This window comes from Electrophorus electricus, chromosome 15 (genome assembly GCF_041902795.1).
Source record: "Electrophorus electricus isolate QZ-2024a chromosome 15, ASM4190279v1, whole genome shotgun sequence".
In the NCBI taxonomy this organism is placed as follows: Eukaryota; Metazoa; Chordata; class Actinopteri; order Gymnotiformes; family Gymnotidae; genus Electrophorus; species Electrophorus electricus.
In genome coordinates, this window is record NC_137511.1 from 11,688,623 (window position 1) to 11,708,355 (window position 19,733).

The following is a 19,733-nucleotide window of genomic DNA, read 5'->3' on the forward strand; positions in this document are numbered from 1 at the left end:
AAAGTCTCCTGCATTTTTGCCTGTGCCAACTTCAGAGTTTCCTGAGCAACATCCCACACTTTATAAAACCTCTTACAAATTGCATTGATATAGCCTAAAACATTTGTGCTATATCACTACTCTTTCAAATGCTTCAAAGGTCCAAAAACCAATTCACAAGGACTTACAGAAAGGGATTCTTGAATGTCTTCTTGGGCCAAAGTTCCGCTCATGTCAAGTATTGTAAATGTTTCAGAACCATAATGAGAGCCATGATTCCTACATCCCCCTTTGGTCTAAGCGTGGAGCTGATTGTAACATTTAGAGCACAAATTTCACCTGTTCACAGTAAGTGCTGTTGTACAGAAATCCATGCCTGGTTAATGATTTACAGTTAATTATAAGATGCTGTTATTCCTTGCATCCGCAACAGGAATCTGAATGTTTTTGTCATCTTGGGCAATTTCTAATAGACTGTAAACATCTAGACAGTTTTTATTCAATATCTCAAAATGAACTCTACAATACAAAGGCTCACTTCTAATAACAATATAAAATAAAACTGAGGCGAGAAGGAGGTCATTTTATTAACTAGGAGTGGACTTTGGTGAAGAGAAAGACTTTTAAAGATCTAGAATGCTACTGAGTCTTTTCTAGTGTGTACCTGAGTAGCATCAAGCAAACATCTAAAGTAATACCCAGCCAATGAGCGGACCAAGAACAATCATGAATCAAGTGATTTTCTTACTCTGGGAATCAGTAATGTGGACTGAAGACGAGATTGGTGTAGCTTAAATTGCACGCTTTTTATAGCTTCAAGCAGTAGTTGCTGGTAGGTGTCCTCTACCTGCTGTGCAGACTAGCTGCAGACTGTGTTGCAGTCCTGTCTCATATTGTTGCACATGGCTAAAATAAGAATCAGATAGGCTATTGGTTATCTTGATGATAGGTTAACATGGATGGAGTCACAATGTATATGTGGATGTCATCTTTTCAAAATTCTGTGCTAAGGACAGACTTTAACTAAGATTAAATAAGTATATTACCATATATTACCACCACTGTGTCTTGTCCCTGGGGGAGCTGACTTCTCTGAGAATTTCCTGCAAGAATAGCTTAGCCATGTTAGGTTTTACAAGTTAAAATTCACCTGATTTTGACAATTTGCCAAAGGCATGAATATTGCAGCACTATTCATGCCACTGGCAATGCATGTCGCGCTGTCTACATATATTTGGCCAGACATATGTTGATTGCTTTTGACTCTATATCAGGACACATATCATTGAGTATAATTGTAAATTGTATATTAAGTCCATTAAGTTCATGCAAAACATCTGAACTGGAAAATTGTCCAACACAACATGTACAACACAACAAGCAATTTCACTTTACTGTCCATATATGTCCATTTCCATTTCAACAAGATATTTCGGACATAGGTCCATCATCAGATGTGCAACCTATATTTATTTATATTTATATACACTGTAACGAAGGCAAACACACACAAAGGCGAGATTCTAATTGCAAGAGGGTTTGTAAATAAATGTAAATGTAAACTACAAGAGTTTTTATTTAGTTTATGGTGTATGGGGGAACTGAAGGGAGAGGTTTTAGGGCCTTGAGCAAGTCTGGTAAGAGGTCAGGCAGGTTCAAGGTCAAAAACAAGATGCAGAGTCCGGAAGGAGTCCAGGGGTCAGGCAGGAGATGAGGTCTGTAAAATAGGCAGAGTTTGGAAACCAGGAAGACATACACATACACAGAAGGCTTGGTATGCAACATGAGAGCTGCAATACTTTGCAAAGAGAGTGCAAGGGAGGAGAGCTTAAATAGAAGGGTAGTAAGGGAGAAAATAGTCAACAGGTGCATCTAATTAATATCTAGGTGAACCAAAATAGACATCAGTGGGAAGAGGTGGGCATGGCAGTGCTGGGATGAGCATAGTTCATGGAATCCGTGACACACACACACATCCGTCTCTTTCTCTTTTTGTCTCCTCCTGTTTATCTCTGTGTGTACAGGTTTGTGTAAGACTTCCTTCATCTTCTTTCACCTTCTCTTCTACCCAGTGACTGTTGCTAGTCCTGTTTCTGTTCTGGTGCCAAACAGCATAGCAATAAACAGCATGATTGATTTATCATTTGGCAGATATTGCTGGAGTCTCTATTCAGTTGGAGACTATAAGACTTTATCAAATTTTAGTGAAGGATATTATTGGTCACCAGAATTTTTGGCTTCTGAAAACTGAGCACTAGTTGTTCTGGCTGTGCATGTCAAATAATCAGGTTAGTGTGCTGATTTTAGGTCAAACAAGTGGCTTAGTGTGGTGACATTAGGTCAAATAAGTAGGTTATTGTCGTGACTTTAGGTCAAATTGATGTCTGTGTCTTTGCAGGTGAAGCAGAGTCAGAATCTATTTTGTCATCTATGAAAAAACAGCAGAATGAAGGAATGAGGGATTCAACCTACCCTTTTCCACAAATCTCAAGGTAAAACTCTGGCCTAATAACATATGATTTCTTCCTTATCCCTACAACTGAGCGTAAACCAATGAAAAGGTGGGTCAAGTTTTGCACTTTTCCTTTTTTGGGTGGTGGAGTCATGCTCCCCCCACTACTGCCACAATGGTTTAGCCTGGTAAGTTAAGACTGCTAAGTCTTTTTCTCCATTTTGTCCTGACATAAACCTTTGCTGGCCCCCAGAACACCAATGAACATGATGGATGACAATATGAAGAAGTTTGACTTCACAGGAATGTTCCACTGGTGCCCCCCCAGAGACATTGAGAAGGCCGTACTGGTAAGTACTGCTGTAGTCTAATACACAGTGAAGAAGCCATACTGGTCAGTTCTGGTGTAGTCTAACACACTAAGAATGTCATATTGGTAAGTACTGATGCATTTCAACATACACAGTGATGAACACACTGACGGTGACTCTACTATTAGTTTAACTGGGAGGTTCAGTTTTCAAAGTTCCCCAGTCAGTCCAATAGTCTAAAAATGTAGTCTGGCTAAGGGACCCAGATTATTGGACTTGCATCCTCTGGTTGAACAGTGATAGAGAATGTAGTCCTGGTCTGCTGTGGTTAAATGTCTTATCATTCTTTATAATGTCTCTCCTTGTGAGACCATGCCAACATCCCACTAACGATGAAACAATCATTGTGTAAAAAATTACTCATAGCTAAACTGGCTGAAAGCTAGTTAAAGGTGGGAAGACAGCTCACTTTCACACAGTCGAGTGAAACTAATAATACTGATGAGATGAAGAAGAAACAAATATTAAAACGATCCGACCCTTAGCTTAGACACTTCAGCCTTTCCATATTTTCACTAGTGAGGAAATTTTTGCTCCAGTTCTCAGCGACTTCTAGAGGATGCATACTGTTATTTGGTTTCAAAACCCAGAGTAATCAGGACTACAGCACTCACTTATCTTTCTTGGTGTGTTTGGAGCTGGAACAGAATGAAAATGTGGACTGGCTGGGGGACCCTAAGGAATGGTATTGTTTTATTGACAACTTTTTCTTGGATATCGTATGAATTTGTGATTTATTTGAATTTATTTTCCATTGTATGTCTTCAATTGTGTCTGTAACCTTGTCAGTGCTGCTGCTGTAATGATGAGCAGTAAGGAGGCGGATGCATGTATGGAGTGAGATTTATTATGGGCAAATCCAAAATCAGAGTCGTTGTAGCAGTCCAGTGTCATATTACCAACACGGAGTGTACAGGGATACATGATTACAAAACAAGGGCTAGGATAAATGAAGGCAAACAGGAGTATCAGGCTATAACAAAACGCTACGAAAACTTGGGGCTAAGAAACACGAAGGCTAGGAAACACAAAGGCATGGAGTACAAACTTAATACAATGATTCAAAATTATATATACGCACAGAGTCAAGAAACATGCACAATGAACAGCAACCACACAGGGATCAAGACAGGGTTTAAATGCATGAACTAAATGAGGGACAGGTGTTGAAAATTAAACGAGGGTCGGAGAAAACGAAACTACGGAATTGAACTAAGGTACACAGACAGGAAAAAACACGGAACACAGAATCTTGAATGGATTAATCATGACAGCTGCCTAACTTGGCCATTGACATTGAGATTTTTAATCTCAATGAGAACATATCTTGGTTAAATAAAGACATAAATAATAGATAAAATGAACTGAAAACACCTGTATAACAGCTGCATTATTCTCAGCAAATGGTGCTAGAATCTGCTTAATTTTGGCAAATAGTGCTACAAAAAGTTGTATATTTACAGCTAACAGAGCCCTTTTAGAGTGGCTAACATAACTGTTTTAATCATGGCTAACAGAGCCGCTTTCTCTTTCTGCTCAGACCCGAAGTGAAGCATTGATGACGGTTGTGAGCGGCCATGTGGTGGTGTGCATCTTTGGTGATGTGAATTCGGCTGTGATGGGCCTGAGAAACTTGGTGATGCCTCTCAGAGCCAGTAACTTCCACTATCATGAGCTGAAGCCTATCATCTTCGTGGGTTCACTGGACTACATAAGGAAGGAGTGGGACACACTCAGCAACTTCCCCAAAGTCTCCATCTTACCCGTGAGTTTGCTCCAGCCGATAGTATAGGATTGGTTCTGAAGTGCCTTGGCTGTATTAACATTTGAGAGTTATGGGCAAGCTAATATATCTGTGAATAAAGTCCTTCCTGTGCCATATTAGTCTACTGCTTCAGTAAAAAAGGTTAGCTGTATTTAGGTCAAACCACTGATATTATTACAAGGGTCAATAGTAAAATTGATTTATTACAAATGTTTATAACTGAACTTATAGCAAGTCAACTGAGTAAAATTGTTTCAAATAGAATTCTGAAAGGGCTTACCTTGTGTTTGACTAATGTGTTTGACTAATTTTGTATTGTTTATTTGTTGTTTATGTGTTCGTAAAGGGCTCTCCTCTGAGCAGAGCGAATCTGAGGGCTGTGAACATCAACCTGTGTGATATGTGCGTCATCATCTCAGGCAATCAGAATCTTGAAGATGATGTGTCAATGCAGGATAAGGAAAGCATCTTGGCCTCACTCAACATCCAATCTATGCAATTTGAAGACACCATAGGCCTTTTCACCAACTCACATGGTACCAATAATCACCAACAGTACACACACACACACGGCTGTACACACTACTGAAGCCACAGAGGTCCAATCCTCAGTACATTTTCAGAAATGTACATAATAAGTGAAATAAATGGCCAGCAGATCTTGTGCTGCAAATGTATTGTATAATGCCAAGATAATCAACTGCTCTGATCACTGGCATCATGGCTTTCCTGTGGGTGGAGTGAATGATCTTGTTACTACAAATTCTTTATTCAGCATGGTAGTTCTTTGATGCTGCTCCAGAAAAAGCACAAATACAAACTGACATATACATATGAACATATTGTTGGAAGACAGAAACACTTACAAACTGGCGTATAACCATGCATATAATAAACATAAACCCACAAAAACCTTTTGTACAAAAACATAAAAACTGACATACAAACATATATTGCACATACACAAACTGACATAAGAACACATATTGTACACACATGCAAACTTATAAACATGGCTGTATTATACACAAACACATAAACAGGCACACATTTATTTATTATACAAATAAAACTGATAAACACATATATATTGTACACAAGCACATATAAACTGACATATAAACAAGGCTGTAGTGCACACAAACACATAATACACATTTATTGTACACAAACACACACACAAACTGACATATGAGACACATTTATTGTATATAAATAGAAACTGATAAACATGCATATACTGTACACAAACACAAACACATTGTACACATACACACTGACATGCACATTGTATATGATCACTCATACATGATCACTCAAGTGACAAAACACACATATATTGCACAAACCCTAGCTAAATCTAGGTTGCTGAACACTGAGTTTGTGCATCTGTGTGTGTGTGTGTGTTCTGTCCCTAGGTAAAGCAGACAGACTGCAGAACTCAATGTGTGTGATACAGGACAGGAGATGTGGAAGCTCAATCCCTATGATTACTGAGCTTGGTAAGAAACACGTGTGATTGTTTGGGTAATATTGAATATTATTTGAGTGTATGCATATGCTGGTGTGTTGTATATGTGTTTATATTGTGTATGTATGTTTTATACTGTGTTTGTATTGTGTGTAAAGGAATTTGTGTGTGCATTAGATTTCCCTCACCTTCTTTCTCCTTTTTGTTCAAGTGCCATATAGCCATTCTGGTGTGTTATTTGGCAGATAAAACTGGCTGATAGCACCAGTTTAAAACCCACAAAGAACTCATAATGTCTCTATATGTTATATGTTAGCTAATAACCACTTTCAAGAATGTACTGCTATTTTTAACAAACAAATTAGTTTTGTGTGTGTGTCTTATATGTATGTTTGGGTGATATTATGTGGCTATGCATATGTTGCGTTGTATCTGTGTTTATATTGTGTGTAATTGAATGTGTGTTTATGTTCATAGTGAATGATGGTAATGTACAGTACCTGGACCAAGATGATGAAGACGACCCAGAAAATGAGCTGTACCTCACACAGCCCTTTGCATGTGGGACAGCATTTGCTGTTAGTGTACTCGACTCTTTAATGAGTGCTGTGAGTGTGTTCACACACACACACACACACACACACACACACACACTCCATACATAAGCACACTGTAACTTTGGAGTTAGTCCAATTTAACACATGAAGCATGTGGAGGAGATGCAAGTCAGACTCAACTTAGTTTGGCAGTGTTCTTGCTGGTTTATTCACTACATGACACAGGCCTGTTCTCAAAATCTTGATGACCGTTCATACATGAACTGTAGAAAACATCTTAAGATCTTAGACACCTTACTTAGAGAAATGAAAACAAGGACAAACGAAGCGCTAGGTCCAGTAGTCTCTGTTGTGTACAGCACAAAATAAAATCAAAACCCTCTTTGCGTGGCATACCTGCACACGCATTCCACACAGACACAACTTAAAGGTACAGTACATAAATGACTGACCATTACAACACACCCATAAACAAGAACACACACAGCCATGGGTGATGAAAGATCTTATTTTATCAGATTCTGTAAAAGCTTATGTTCTGTCTCTTTCCCTTTCTGTTTCTCTCTCTAACAGACATACTTCAATGATAACATTCTGACATTGATCCGGACGCTGGTCACAGGTGGATCCACTCCGGAACTGGAGAGTTTGTTGGCGGAGGAGAACATCCTGCGGGGGGGCTACAGCACCCCTGAAACATTGGTCAAGAGGGACAGGTGCCGTGTGACCCAGATGACCCTGTGTGAAGGACCGTTTGCTGAACTCGGGGTGAGACAGAGAAATAGAGATGAAAAATAAGGAGAGAGATAAAAACTGAGTGTGAAAGAGAGAAACAGCTTAAATCCACTTACATAAACACCAAAGAACCTTATGACAACTAAATACTCTTTCAAACATTAGAAACAAAGTTATAAACAAAGAACCTGAAAAAACCCAGAATAACAGCACAAATTTCGATGCTGTTTGGCCATAAATTGACACTACAAATTGGCAGCTTATATGACCCTAATAAAACAAACAAAGTAAAAGCATTATCAATATACAGACACAGTGAGCACAGCCTGGTTATTCAACCAGGCCTTAATAGACAGAGCTGGCTTCCCAGAGAGAACAGGCTGTACTCCCTTTGTCACCTTGCAGTGATGGACACAGAGGTGCACATCCTAATTCAAGCTCTCAAAGTGTCTTATATTTGAGTATCTCAAATATGAATAAAATAGAAAGGTATTCTATAAAAACAAAATAAAGAAAAAACTGCCCTGTATATTTGGAGAGAAGACTGGCTGATTATAGATGCAGCAAGGATCATAGTATCTTGTCACAGCCTAACCAGTATTTTTTTTCTACAGTCAGTATTTTTGATTAATGGCTGTTAAATATTTAGTTTGTAGCTAATGTACTTGTTCTTTTGACACCTATTTTCCCTTTTTTATATTAATTTGTTTTGGCAATAATGTAACTTGTTGCATTCATGTCAATAAAGCAATGTTGAAATGACAATTGAATTTAGAGACAGGGAGAGAGACCAACAGAGGGAGGCAGAGAGGGCCTCAGCACAAATCTTCCTATTTAACCATCACACACTACCACGTAATAATTTCCCATCGGTGTAAATGTTCTTTGATATTTCCTGCTGTAATTCCATTAGGACATTTGCTAAAAGAAATAGGCTTTGGAACAATGACCCTACAGTCACGGTCATGGCCTGCATCCACACACCTGTAACTGTGGTTAAGTGACTCATAAGCACTATACTGAAGTACTGCTTTTGACAGAATACTTTGGTTACCAGTACTAATTACTGTCTTAAAATGGATGGCAAACAGACCTCACTGACAGATATTCCTAACAGACTTCATCTGTGCTCCAAGAGAGTGGATGCTAATTCATGCCTACAGCATGATTGTGCAAGGATTGTTGAAGAACAGTTATATTTCTCTGGTGTCATTGCTGAGACAACATTTGATGCAACAGGAACGCGATGGAGGCCTGCACAGAGGAGGGATTGATGGTCAAATTACTAGTGCATGTCAAAATGTTTTCATATGCCTCTGAGCTCTCATGCGTTGTGTAGCAGATGCATTTAATGGCTAGTATGTAGTGTCAAATTGTGCAAAAATGTCTGTATCAAAATAGCAGCTGCAGCCACAGCGTATTTCCAAGGAGCTGATAGTGTGGCATTACTGTGGTTCTGCCGTTGAATACTATTGAGTGGAACCCTAATTTTATTTTTCATGCCTATACAAATGCTACTTTTTTTGATGCCCTTTCTTATTACAGTAATGACATTCGCTCCCATCACATTATTCTGAGTTTGCTTTTTGTTATTTGACAGGCCTGAGTCCTTACTAGGGGTTGCGGGCACTGCTGTTCTATCCTTTTTCCTAAGGAAGGCATCCAAGTCATGAATAGTTTATATTTATGGCATTTAGCTGATGCTTTTATCCAAAGCAACTTAAAATTATAACTAAATACAACTTGAGCAATTGAGAGTTAAGGGCCTTGCTCAGGGGCACAACAGTAGCAACTTGGTGGTGGTGGGGTTTGAACTAGCAACCTTCCAAAATTACAGTTCAATTACCTTAGCCCCTGAACTACCAGTGCACACTTGAAGAACCACCAAGTCCAAATTCCAAGTCCAAGTGTCTTTTAACGAGCCTTCACATAGTTTGGCGACATGACATTTAACGACAGCAACCTGTTTGGGGAGCTTGTTCACGGTGGTCATAAAGAGTTTAATTATTTTTTTGTCCCCTACGTAGATGTGTGTGTTTAACATGGCGACATTGATCTAGTCACTGCGTTATGGTTTTTCTGTTATTTAATTTCTTTGGTTTTGTGAACTTGTCTTATTCTATATTAATTTTAGTCCAAATTGCTAATGCTGATTGCATATACTTCACCTTGTCCGTCCAAAGTACAAGGAGCGGCCAGCAGCATAACGCTCTGCCAAAAAAAATTACATTTCCTTCAGTACAGCCTACTATATAGTTTACATATGGCGTAGTATAAAACCCATGTTGTGACATAATAGCCATAACTGCATATGTCCATCCATGACCCGGAAGTTTCCAGAGGGTTAGGTTTTGGAATAGTTCCACCCGTAATGACAACGCAAAGAGGACACTAGTCCACGATTTAATTTTGGTCATCCAATCAAAAATATTTTAAAAGAGACTGGCCGTCGATCGCTAGGTCTCGTTTCTAAAACAAAAAGGGCATTTGGGATTGTGTCCCAAAAGCTGACAGTGGATGCGTACACACGTCCAGTGTACGTCAAATAACAAAACACAATTCGGACTCTGTCCAAAAAGCCGGCAGAGGATGCGCATACGCGCAGAAAGTACGTCAAATAACAAAACAGAGCATGCGCGTACACGCCGAACGTACGTCAAATACCGGTACAAAAGACACGGGAATAGAATTCCAACAAATACCTATACGACTGGGATTACCAGAATAGAGGTTACAGCAAAAACGAAGTAAGGAAAGACTACCCACGTCTATCTGATCATATAAGCCCAGCACCCCAGAGTTGTTAAGGTTATTGTTAGATGCGTCCAGTTTGTGCACCTGAAGAGAGCCTCTGAGCAGCAATGAGACGCATCTTGAGTATGTATGTGACAATAAAGAGGAAGAACAGGGGTCCATATAGCAATAATAGGCAGCAACTGTGATACATACTCTTGGAATCAACATTAAAGAAAATAGCTCTTCTACCCAAAACAGAATGGCATTTGTTATTATAAAGGTCAGAGATAGTTTGTGGCAGGCAGAACAGGCTTGCTGTAGATTCTAAATGAGGAAGTTACACAGTAGCAGTATGTGTGTACAGGAGACAGTATTAGTTCTCACACTTACAAAGTTGCATATAAAGAAAACAGATACAGATACATTTTTATTCTTAGTAACATGTTCAGTGTTTTATTTACAGGAAGGAGGTTTATATGGTGACTTATTCTGCAAGGCAATAAAAATGTACAACATGCTGTGTTTTGGAATATACCGACTACTGGACATGCCCCGGACCACTGAGACTGAGTGTACGAAGCGGTGAGTCACCTGCAGCTGCACATGCATGTCACATGTTTACACATTATGCACATGTTGGTTAAGATCTTTGTAACATTTGCACACATACTGCTCATGCAAGAGCACTGGGTGCCATTTCTTAAAAACATTACAGTGTTCAAATACATCACAACACACTGTTTGCATCATTGTTTGCATTAGCGTTTTCACACCATAGTGGTCGTATCACACTGTTCCCACTACAGTTTGCATTACAGTGTTCACACCATAGTGATTGTATCACACTGTTCACATCACTGTTTTGGCAACAGTGTTGGCATTACCCTGTTCACATCACCCCAAAGATACTTAATTTAAATAGAAAAGCAAAAGGTAATTAAAAATATAAAGTTCAATTGAAGTTAAATAAACAAAAAAACAAAAAACAAACAAACAAAAAAAGTGCATAACATTAAGTAAAAGCTAGGCGATCAAAGATAAAGATTACAGTGCTGTGTTGGCCCAGAGAGCTAAAACCAGAGTCTTAAGCTTGCTTAAAATCTAGATCAAATAGATTGGTTTTCAGTCTCAATATAAAAATGTCTTAAGGTCTGAGCACTTTTGATCATGGTTCCATGTAAGAGCAGCACAGAAGGTAAATGGTTCTTCTCTGAGCTGTTTCCAATACAATGTTCAACATATGACTCTTATATGAATAATGATTTTCACATCTTTTATCATAACCTTTTGTCATAATGATGATTCTTATTTCCTCATTTTCCTATAATGCTCAGGAAGTGTAAGAGTATGTGCTACTGAACTATAAGATGAGTTCTAAGGTGTCTGATGTGTGTTCTTTACAGATTAACACACACACACACACACACACACACACACACACACACACACACATGCATACACACGCACACACGCGCACACACACACACAGTCTGCCTCATTCTCTCTGTCTTTCTCCTGTGTCATAGGTTTGTAATCACCAACCCTCCTTATGAATTAGAGCTGATACCTACAGACAAGGTCTTCTGCCTGATGCAGTTTGACTCTACTGGGGGCCAGTCGTACACCACGCTGTCCCACTCCTCGAACAAAAAGAACTCGTAGGACATGCAGAAGTATGTGCTCACTGCACCCATTCTCCTTGGCTCTCTCTGTCTTACAAACACACATACACACACAAACACACACAGACACACACACACTCGCACATACACACATGCTTTTTTCCTCACTCACACTCTTTTTTCTGTTCCTCTCTCATTCTGCTTTTCTTTCACTTTCCTTCTCTCTCTCTGTCTCTGTGTGTGTGATGCCTCTTATGTGGTGCTGAATGGTTATCTGTGTGAGGTGTGCACGTGCATGTGTGTATGCACACACACATGTGTTCTGCTACAGCTATTTTGCATGTGCCATTTGCAGGTGAAGTCAAAATGTTATAGAATCTCCTTCAAGAACATGATTGGATGTGAAACTTGGTCTGTACAGGGCCATCCACACCGTACATGTCCTTTTGAAAGTGTCATCTTACCTATTCTTTTAGCCTCAATGCAATTTTATCTATGACAACAGGTTATATTAAATTTAAAAGTGGTATCTTTTTTCCTTCATTGACATTTTATCTGAACTAACACAATTTAAAATAGAAATTACTGTGATTCCAGTTTTTTTTCCCCCAAATTTTCCTTTTATTTTTTTCTTAAGTTTTGTCATTGCATTTCAGTGTTTCATACTAGAAAATAATATATAATCAGTGTATAAATAGCATATTGAATAGTGGGGTTGCTAAAGAACTATGATTCTTTAAAAAGTGACTAATGATCTTTAATCATTATATTCTGGTATCTTCTTTATTACAATATTTAAAGACCTCCTTTTGAAACATTTACATCTCCTTTAATTAATGCATTAAACCAGGATCCCATGACTGTGACTTAATAATTTAATCCTTTGTGATCTAACTAGGATAATTAAGTAATTAGTATAAAATATATATATATATATATATATATATATATATATATATATATATATATATATATATATATATATATATATACTATAAACATAACGTTATAATGATTAAAACAGCAAAAAAAAACAACAACAACAAAAAACCCTCTAGGCCCCAGATGGCTAATGCTTTCTTGTTCAATAGATATGCATGAGTGTTGTTCCAGCCCTTGTCCTGGAATACCCATGTGTTCTGTAATACCCATATGTTGTACATATCAGTGTTTTCTCTGCTGTTTAACACCTGACCAATCTGCTTAGCTAATTTCCAACACCCTGGGAATAATGGAAAGAAGTTTCAAATTAGCGTGAAGCTGTTTGTATGAGTGAAGACACTGTACATAAGATTACAATAACAATTTGCCTTTTTTCTAAAGTGCAACCAGGATAAGCAGAGTGGAAACAGGTATGATCACTCCCACGCATGAAAGTCCTGCCCTGCCCCAGTGTCTCCTAACACCAGTGGTTAGGAGTGGAAAACTGATAACCACAGCATGCAGTGCCAGCCAAATGTCATGATTCTGTTAACCCTTCGCTTTCTGCCCAAAAGCTGTTGCTTTTTGGTGTTAGTGGTTGCATCAAAAATACACTAGTGAATGTGAGTTTGAGTGCTTTTCCTACTTTTGGCTTTGCCCTTGTATTAGGGACACACCGGGTTAGAGTTTGAAAACTTTTATTTCTACTGTAACAAGCAGCTGAGATGCATTGTTTTCTCTTTAGCTTACAAGTATGATGAGAGGCTTTTATTTATAGTCTTGTTTAAACAATGGGCTGACTTCAGGTGAGATTGTGTGCTGGCGAGAGGAGTTGCTTACAGAAATGCACTGGGTGTTTTGTTTTTGTTGTTTTCTTCTCTTGTTATCTAAAATGTCTTGACAAGAAACCTATGCAAAATAACTATACTGGAAAATTTTCAAAGACCCAGAAAAAGAGTATGTGGCAGAAATAATAGCAAAAATAAGCATTTGAATGTTCTGTTGTGATTCTGCAGTAAAGTTTATTTGCAAACCAAAGTTCAAAAAGGAGCTACATAAGGCTAATACACACTGCTCTTGGGGGTTCTTTTTTCTCTCCATTGTGCATCACTTTGCAGAAAAGACTCGGTACACAGATGAAGCAGAGAATTGTCTCTCAAGAAAAACACCAATCAGACCCACCAAACCAACACACCGCTCACACAAACAGTCTGGCCATGCAGTGCAAACCTACAACCACTCCTATCCCTCCAATCAGAGAGAAAGAAGAAGGGAGCTGGGGGTAAATCATGTGCCTTGCTGGCACAGTCCAGATGCATCTATCAGGCAACTTTGACTATGATATGCCAAATGTAAGTGGATCATAGCAGTCAACAAACATATTTACATGTTTTATTTTAGCTACATTTTGCCCACGCAGTAAATAACATAGTGGTATTTGAACAGGGTTAGTATATGAATATATTAAAAATGTTTAATTTATCATATATTTGTAGTCACACTGTAGATGAGAGCAGACAATCATAGCACTTCACTTCACTAGACCAGTTTGAGTTTTATGTGTAAACTATGGCTAAGGGGCCAGAATGTCTTAATTTAAGAGAACAGAGATAAATGCAAAAACAGGTGAGAGCTGGGAGATCTCAGAATGGGGGAAAAGGTAATCAGAGAACTTGGCCTTAAATGTAATAGAATAGAATAAAATATAAAATAAACATAATTCTACTCGGAGGAACTAAAGTCAGTAACCATGAATGCTGACTTGCATCTGTGATGTACTTCTTAACAGAATATAAACCACTTGTTTTTTAGACTTATTATCAACAGCAAAAATAATCCTAATTTATCATTTTCAATATATTTTTATTTAAAACTTTAGTTTCTAAATCATAAAATGCTTTACATAAAATTATTTATATTCATTACCCTTAATGATTGAGCTCTCTGGGCTGACTGGCATGAATTTGATGCCACGTATTGCAGAGTGGGCATGTATAGGTCTTTGTTTGGTCAGAACCTCCAGGTAGACATGAGTTGAGATGAGTGAGATGAGTGAGATGAGTTTGGATGTTCTTCATGAGTGAACTATATGAAAATCATCTCATCTGTCCAGGAATTAGTGACCACAATTACAGCTCAATCATTGATGACATAAATGTGGTTTGGCAGAGTTCTTTTACAGCTTCAGGATCTTCCATGATATGTCTGATTTCATTCATTTTAAATTACATCTTTAATCTGTATTTCTTGATAAATGTCGTTTCTTTTGGTAATTTGCTTACACTCAAATGTTCAAAGCAGCTTGAATAAATATTGTTTAAAGATCAATTAATTATCCATAACCACTGTATTTAAATGATTGCTTATTGATTAAAAAGCTAACATTTTATGTCCTGTTAAGTAGCATATGTGAAGCTTTAATCATAGACCTCATATAGTTTATTGTCTGTGCCTTCCACATTATATTTGAAACATTAATTTCACTTTTAATAAAGCTGTTGACTATGCAGTATACTGCACCACTTTGTTTAATTTCCAGTGTCAGTATAGGCTGTTCTGAAATCAGCTGTCTTTGCCTAACATTTTATCTTGGAAGTGGCACCCACTAAACACTCAGTTAACAGGTCAGCCGTTGCGATCATTCCATACAGCTACAGCATACGTTTTCGAAAATAAAAGAAGTGCAAAGTGATCAACAACCTGGCTGAGAAAATCCGTATGGTTAAGTATAATTTTACCTGGCAATACATGTCATTTTGACTGCTTCATCGTGTTTTTTCCCCCCATGTGTACATTACATTAGGTTCACCCACCAGTCAAATAAATTAGTTTTACGAGTATATAAATAAATAAATACATTTTAACAGCTGGATTAAAAATGTAGTCCACCCCCCAAAAAACTATTTTGTTTGTTGTGTGAAAAGACTATATTAAAACTGCAATAGAGAGGTTGCTTAGTTGTTTTTAATCATTAGATACAATTATAATTTTTCATGTACAATTTGTTTGCAAATATTATGTACATGATTGAAGTTTGGGTTTTCTGAGAATAAACCAGGGTGTTTTGTGTTTTAAAGTGAGTCTGTGTCTTTTTCCTTAAAAGTGTCTTCAAACTGCAAATAGTTGCAACAGCAGTGAACTTCTTGGTAGTATTCAGTTGTTCATTAGCAGATCTGCTGCAGTGATATGATCCACTCTTCACCATGACCATTCAAGGTTCATTTACATTGTTTCCAATTTACACAGAAACTGCAGAAATTTTAGTTATATGTATGAGGACAAAGACTTAGACTAAGGCAGCTAAAAATAAGAACAAACACAAAAACTTTAATGAAAAATGCCATTCATATAAGAAATTCCAGAGGGTTTGTGCTCCTCCTCCTCTTTTGGTGTGTCTGACAGCTCTTGTCGAGGTCCTCTCCCCAACATCCAGGGATCTGGGCAACAGCATGGGGCGACAGGAACAGGGAGCCCTCCAGGCTATTCATGGCTACGGGAACATCCTCTGGCACCTGAGTAACATGTGTCCTCTTGACGCAAGCCTGCTCCATGCCATCTGGAACCATGATTGCACCCCCATGTGCAGTCCTTGAATTGAAAGTATCAACATCCTGTGGTGGTCGGTCATTCTGTGATGGCCCAAGTGCTGCAGGGTGCAGCGGCCACAGGATGCAGCAGAACAGAATGCAGAAGCCATTCTCATTGACGAACATTTATTAACATGAGATGTTACATGGATAAACAATAAATGTTGATGGTAATCAAACAATTTACTAGTGAAACATGAAGTGAACAATAAACAACTAACAACTACAGAAACATAAACACGAGCAAGCTCAGGAACAAGGAGCACAAGTGGTGAACCATGAGCACCAACACCAACCTGAACATGAACAATGACCGACCACTCACTCTAATAACACAGGGGTTTAAATACATACATAATTGATATGTGAAACAAGGTGCAGATATGATGAATCATAATGACAACAAGGGCCAAGGTTATATACAAGGAGGCTGTCATAGTAAGCACAGTCAACAAAGATGACTCCACCAGCACGTGTCATGCCGTACCATGTGATGTGTGGGAAGGGGAGCATACTGTTACAGTACTGGATTTATTTGTTGGTTTTATATTTAATGCATACAGGTTTATATAAATACATACAGTAACAGTCAAATGTTTGGACACTCTTGTTGTATTAACAATTGTGATTGAGTAATAACTAATACAATGTAAACTGAAATGCTATAGACACTAAATGTGGTTTATTCACAATGTAAAGTATTTTGGCAACAAAAATAATTGATTAATCATTGATCATTAAATAATACCTTACATGCTTCTGTTTATAGTAATATCTTATTATATGCAATAACAAAATTAATAACTATTTGATCAGTGAGATTTGGTCCATGCTGTTCAAATTTGAGGCATCCTGTATATTAATCATATTACAAAATAATTCACTATGCTGTGCAGCTTTCTGAGTTGTTAAGGAGTCATCTACAGCACTGTTTATCATTGAATGTTTCCTACTTTTTATAGCTTCCTAAATGATTAGAAACCTATGGAATATTGCCATCACATTAGAATGATTGTTCATTTTTGCATCTTAACTGGCCTCTATCCAATGGTAAAATTTGATTGGATATGATAACAGAATCAGAAACAATCACAAAATAAAACAAATACATATATCTTCCATATCCATTGAAATTGTGACACTGTATGTTTTACCACTACATAATCAAGCATTACATCATACTCATTACATTTACTGCATCTTTTTTTTGGAAAGTGCTAACAAAAATAATCACTTAGCCACTCTATCAGCAATATAAAAATGATCTCTATGTAGAACGTGACTGGATGTTTACTGTATTACAGTAACAGGCCTACCTAATATCGGTAATAATCTGCACTACCATTAGTTACTAACTTGAACACACCTGCTGGTTGATACTAGCTATCTAGCCTGACATTCTTAATAAAAGTCACCAATCCTTTTGCTATCACACATTATGAACTAATATCAGTTAATTTCATGTTATTGTCATTTTCCACATTCATCCAGCTTCCAGTTCCAGTCCCAGTCCATGATTACCCTGTGCATGTTAATTTGTCATGGACAACAGATGGTCTAACTTTACATTCCCACCTAATAGTAGAATAATCAATAACCTTATAATCATTGACATTTTTACCATTAGTCCATAGTTAAGACAGTTACATTCCAGCAAGTAGCATCAGTGAAACCTTTGGAATCTTTGGAAACCTAGCCAAATACCTATACCACATAAAACACTTGGTCTTTCTATTTTGGAGTACATATCTGCAGTATTCACTAACGCTTAACAAAAACTAAATAGTAATGCATAAATGTGTCATTTATTTTGCAAACACCCAAAGAAATGACACACATTTCACCAAACGTGTGAATTTAAGGGATACACATCAATGACCACACTCGTCACATAAATTAATGTGATCCCTGGTTTTTCAGCCTATAGGGTCTCTAATGAATTGGTCTATCTGGCCTTGTTTGTCAGTGATTGGCTGAATACATTTCAAACGTCACTAACCAGCAAATGGAGCTTATTACCTCATTATAAAACGGTGGTTTTAATGTCCTTGGACGGACGTTACACAGTTTCATGCCATTTAAATGATTTATGCCGTTTTAAGATAATATTTAAATCCTGAAAAATACAGCGTGTTTGATGGCAATTACAGGGTAAATCATACGCTATGCATAGCGTAAGCATAGTCAAATATGGCGTAAAAACTTGCAAAATCCTATATTTCATGCCGTAAATGAAATGAAATGCCTTTGATTTGAGCCAATTATTTACTTGTTTGGCTTTCAGTAATACTGTGACTCCTTTTTCCATATTAGTCTTGACATGCCAGTTTAGATAAAAGTATTAATGGCGTGCCTCATAAAAAGCCTGGAACCAAATGTCACATCAGATCATCACATCATTGCAGTAGTCTTTCGTTTTATGTTTTATCAAACTGTTTCCTTTTGAATAGAGGACAATTATCATAACGAGAGAGAGAGAGAGAGAGAGAGAGAGAGAGAGAGAGAGAGAGAGAGAGAGAGAGAGAGAGAGAGAGAGAACCCGTCAACCTGTCACTCTCATGCTTTGGTCTATTTAAACAAACGCCACGTAATCGAATAAAAAGAGCAGATGACCGTGGAGAATCAGTCTGTCAGAGAACGGAGACTACATCAGCTCATCGGTTAAAAACAAGGAATAGCCAGGAAAAACACTGCTGGGTCGCTACTTGACAACCAATAATGAGAGCTAACATCAATTCTCTATGCTAAAAAAAAAATCAAAGTTTATTTTACGATGAAGAATATGAAACGCTTTGAATAAGTTATCGATCTAGTACAAGTGTTTGGAGAGAAATCTAATCGCTTTCGAGGATTTCCTTCTTAGGCATAGTCATCATTACAGATTACAGGTTACAGTCTATTCATTTATCGCAAAGGTATTCGGGTCGGCACGCGTCCGGAGGAGAGTGGTGGCCGAGGCAACAAAACTGGATAACCGCTTTGGGCGCGCTAGTATGTCATCTAAAAGATCCAGCGTGTTGCCTTCCGAGGAAGGCAACTTGTGGCCCGACACCGGTGACCTCTTGCCGAGAAAGATGGGAAAAGGAAGTATAAAAAGCGGTCATAAACCAAAAAGCGAAATGGAAATCCTCATACTCTACTCGCCAGATATTCTGTGCGACGAAAGCGGGCAGCGCATGTGGTGGGCGTTTCTCGCCGCATCTTTGATCACTTTCTTTGGAGGTCTCTTCATCATACTGTTGTGGAGAAGTCTCAAATATGTGTGGACCGTTTTCTGCCAATTTGGCAACAAGGAGGTAAGATAATTAACGCGTATTTATAAGCGTTTAGGCTACAGTTCTTCTACTACTTATTTATACATTCCTTTGCCTCTGGCACCTATTGGCTCTGCAAGCAATTATCTTAGTATCATACTTAATAAATAATCAGTCGCTGTTCATAAATCTACCCTGTTAACTTTGACCTATTTACATAATATTACTTATTCTACATCCTGGTATTTGTTTATATGAAAAACACAGGGTCGATGTTATATAC

The 19,733-nt window shown here is 37.9% G+C and overlaps 2 protein-coding genes across 3 annotated transcripts in view; both read left to right on the top strand.

Annotated features, from left to right (window-relative positions):
* Positions 1-1,950: 1,950 nt before the first annotated feature.
* On the top strand, positions 1,951-15,663 carry LOC145651316 (calcium-activated potassium channel subunit alpha-1-like). Of its 2 annotated transcripts, XM_081697608.1 has the most exons (12): positions 1,951-2,003; positions 2,378-2,471; positions 2,685-2,781; positions 4,343-4,567; positions 4,914-5,103; positions 5,986-6,069; positions 6,516-6,646; positions 7,169-7,363; positions 10,530-10,648; positions 11,593-11,739; positions 13,012-13,040; positions 13,728-15,663. In XM_081697608.1, the coding sequence occupies exons 2-10, from the start codon at positions 2,410-2,412 to the stop codon at positions 11,726-11,728; spliced, it is 1,239 nt and encodes a 412-aa protein (XP_081553734.1). In that variant the 5' UTR covers positions 1,951-2,003; positions 2,378-2,409; the 3' UTR covers positions 11,729-11,739; positions 13,012-13,040; positions 13,728-15,663. The 2 variants fall into 2 exon arrangements, with proteins under 2 accessions (XP_081553734.1, XP_081553735.1); XM_081697609.1 differs by lacking the exon at positions 13,012-13,040.
* A 3,175-nt stretch (positions 15,664-18,838) lies between these two features.
* Positions 18,839-19,733, top strand: part of LOC113576347 (calcium-activated potassium channel subunit alpha-1-like) — a 56,051-nt gene continuing 55,156 nt past the window's right edge. The window contains exon 1 of the mRNA XM_081697743.1: positions 18,839-19,492. Within this exon, the coding sequence (XP_081553869.1) occupies positions 19,190-19,492 (303 nt within the window). The 5' untranslated portion in view covers positions 18,839-19,189. The remainder of the gene's footprint in view (positions 19,493-19,733) is intronic.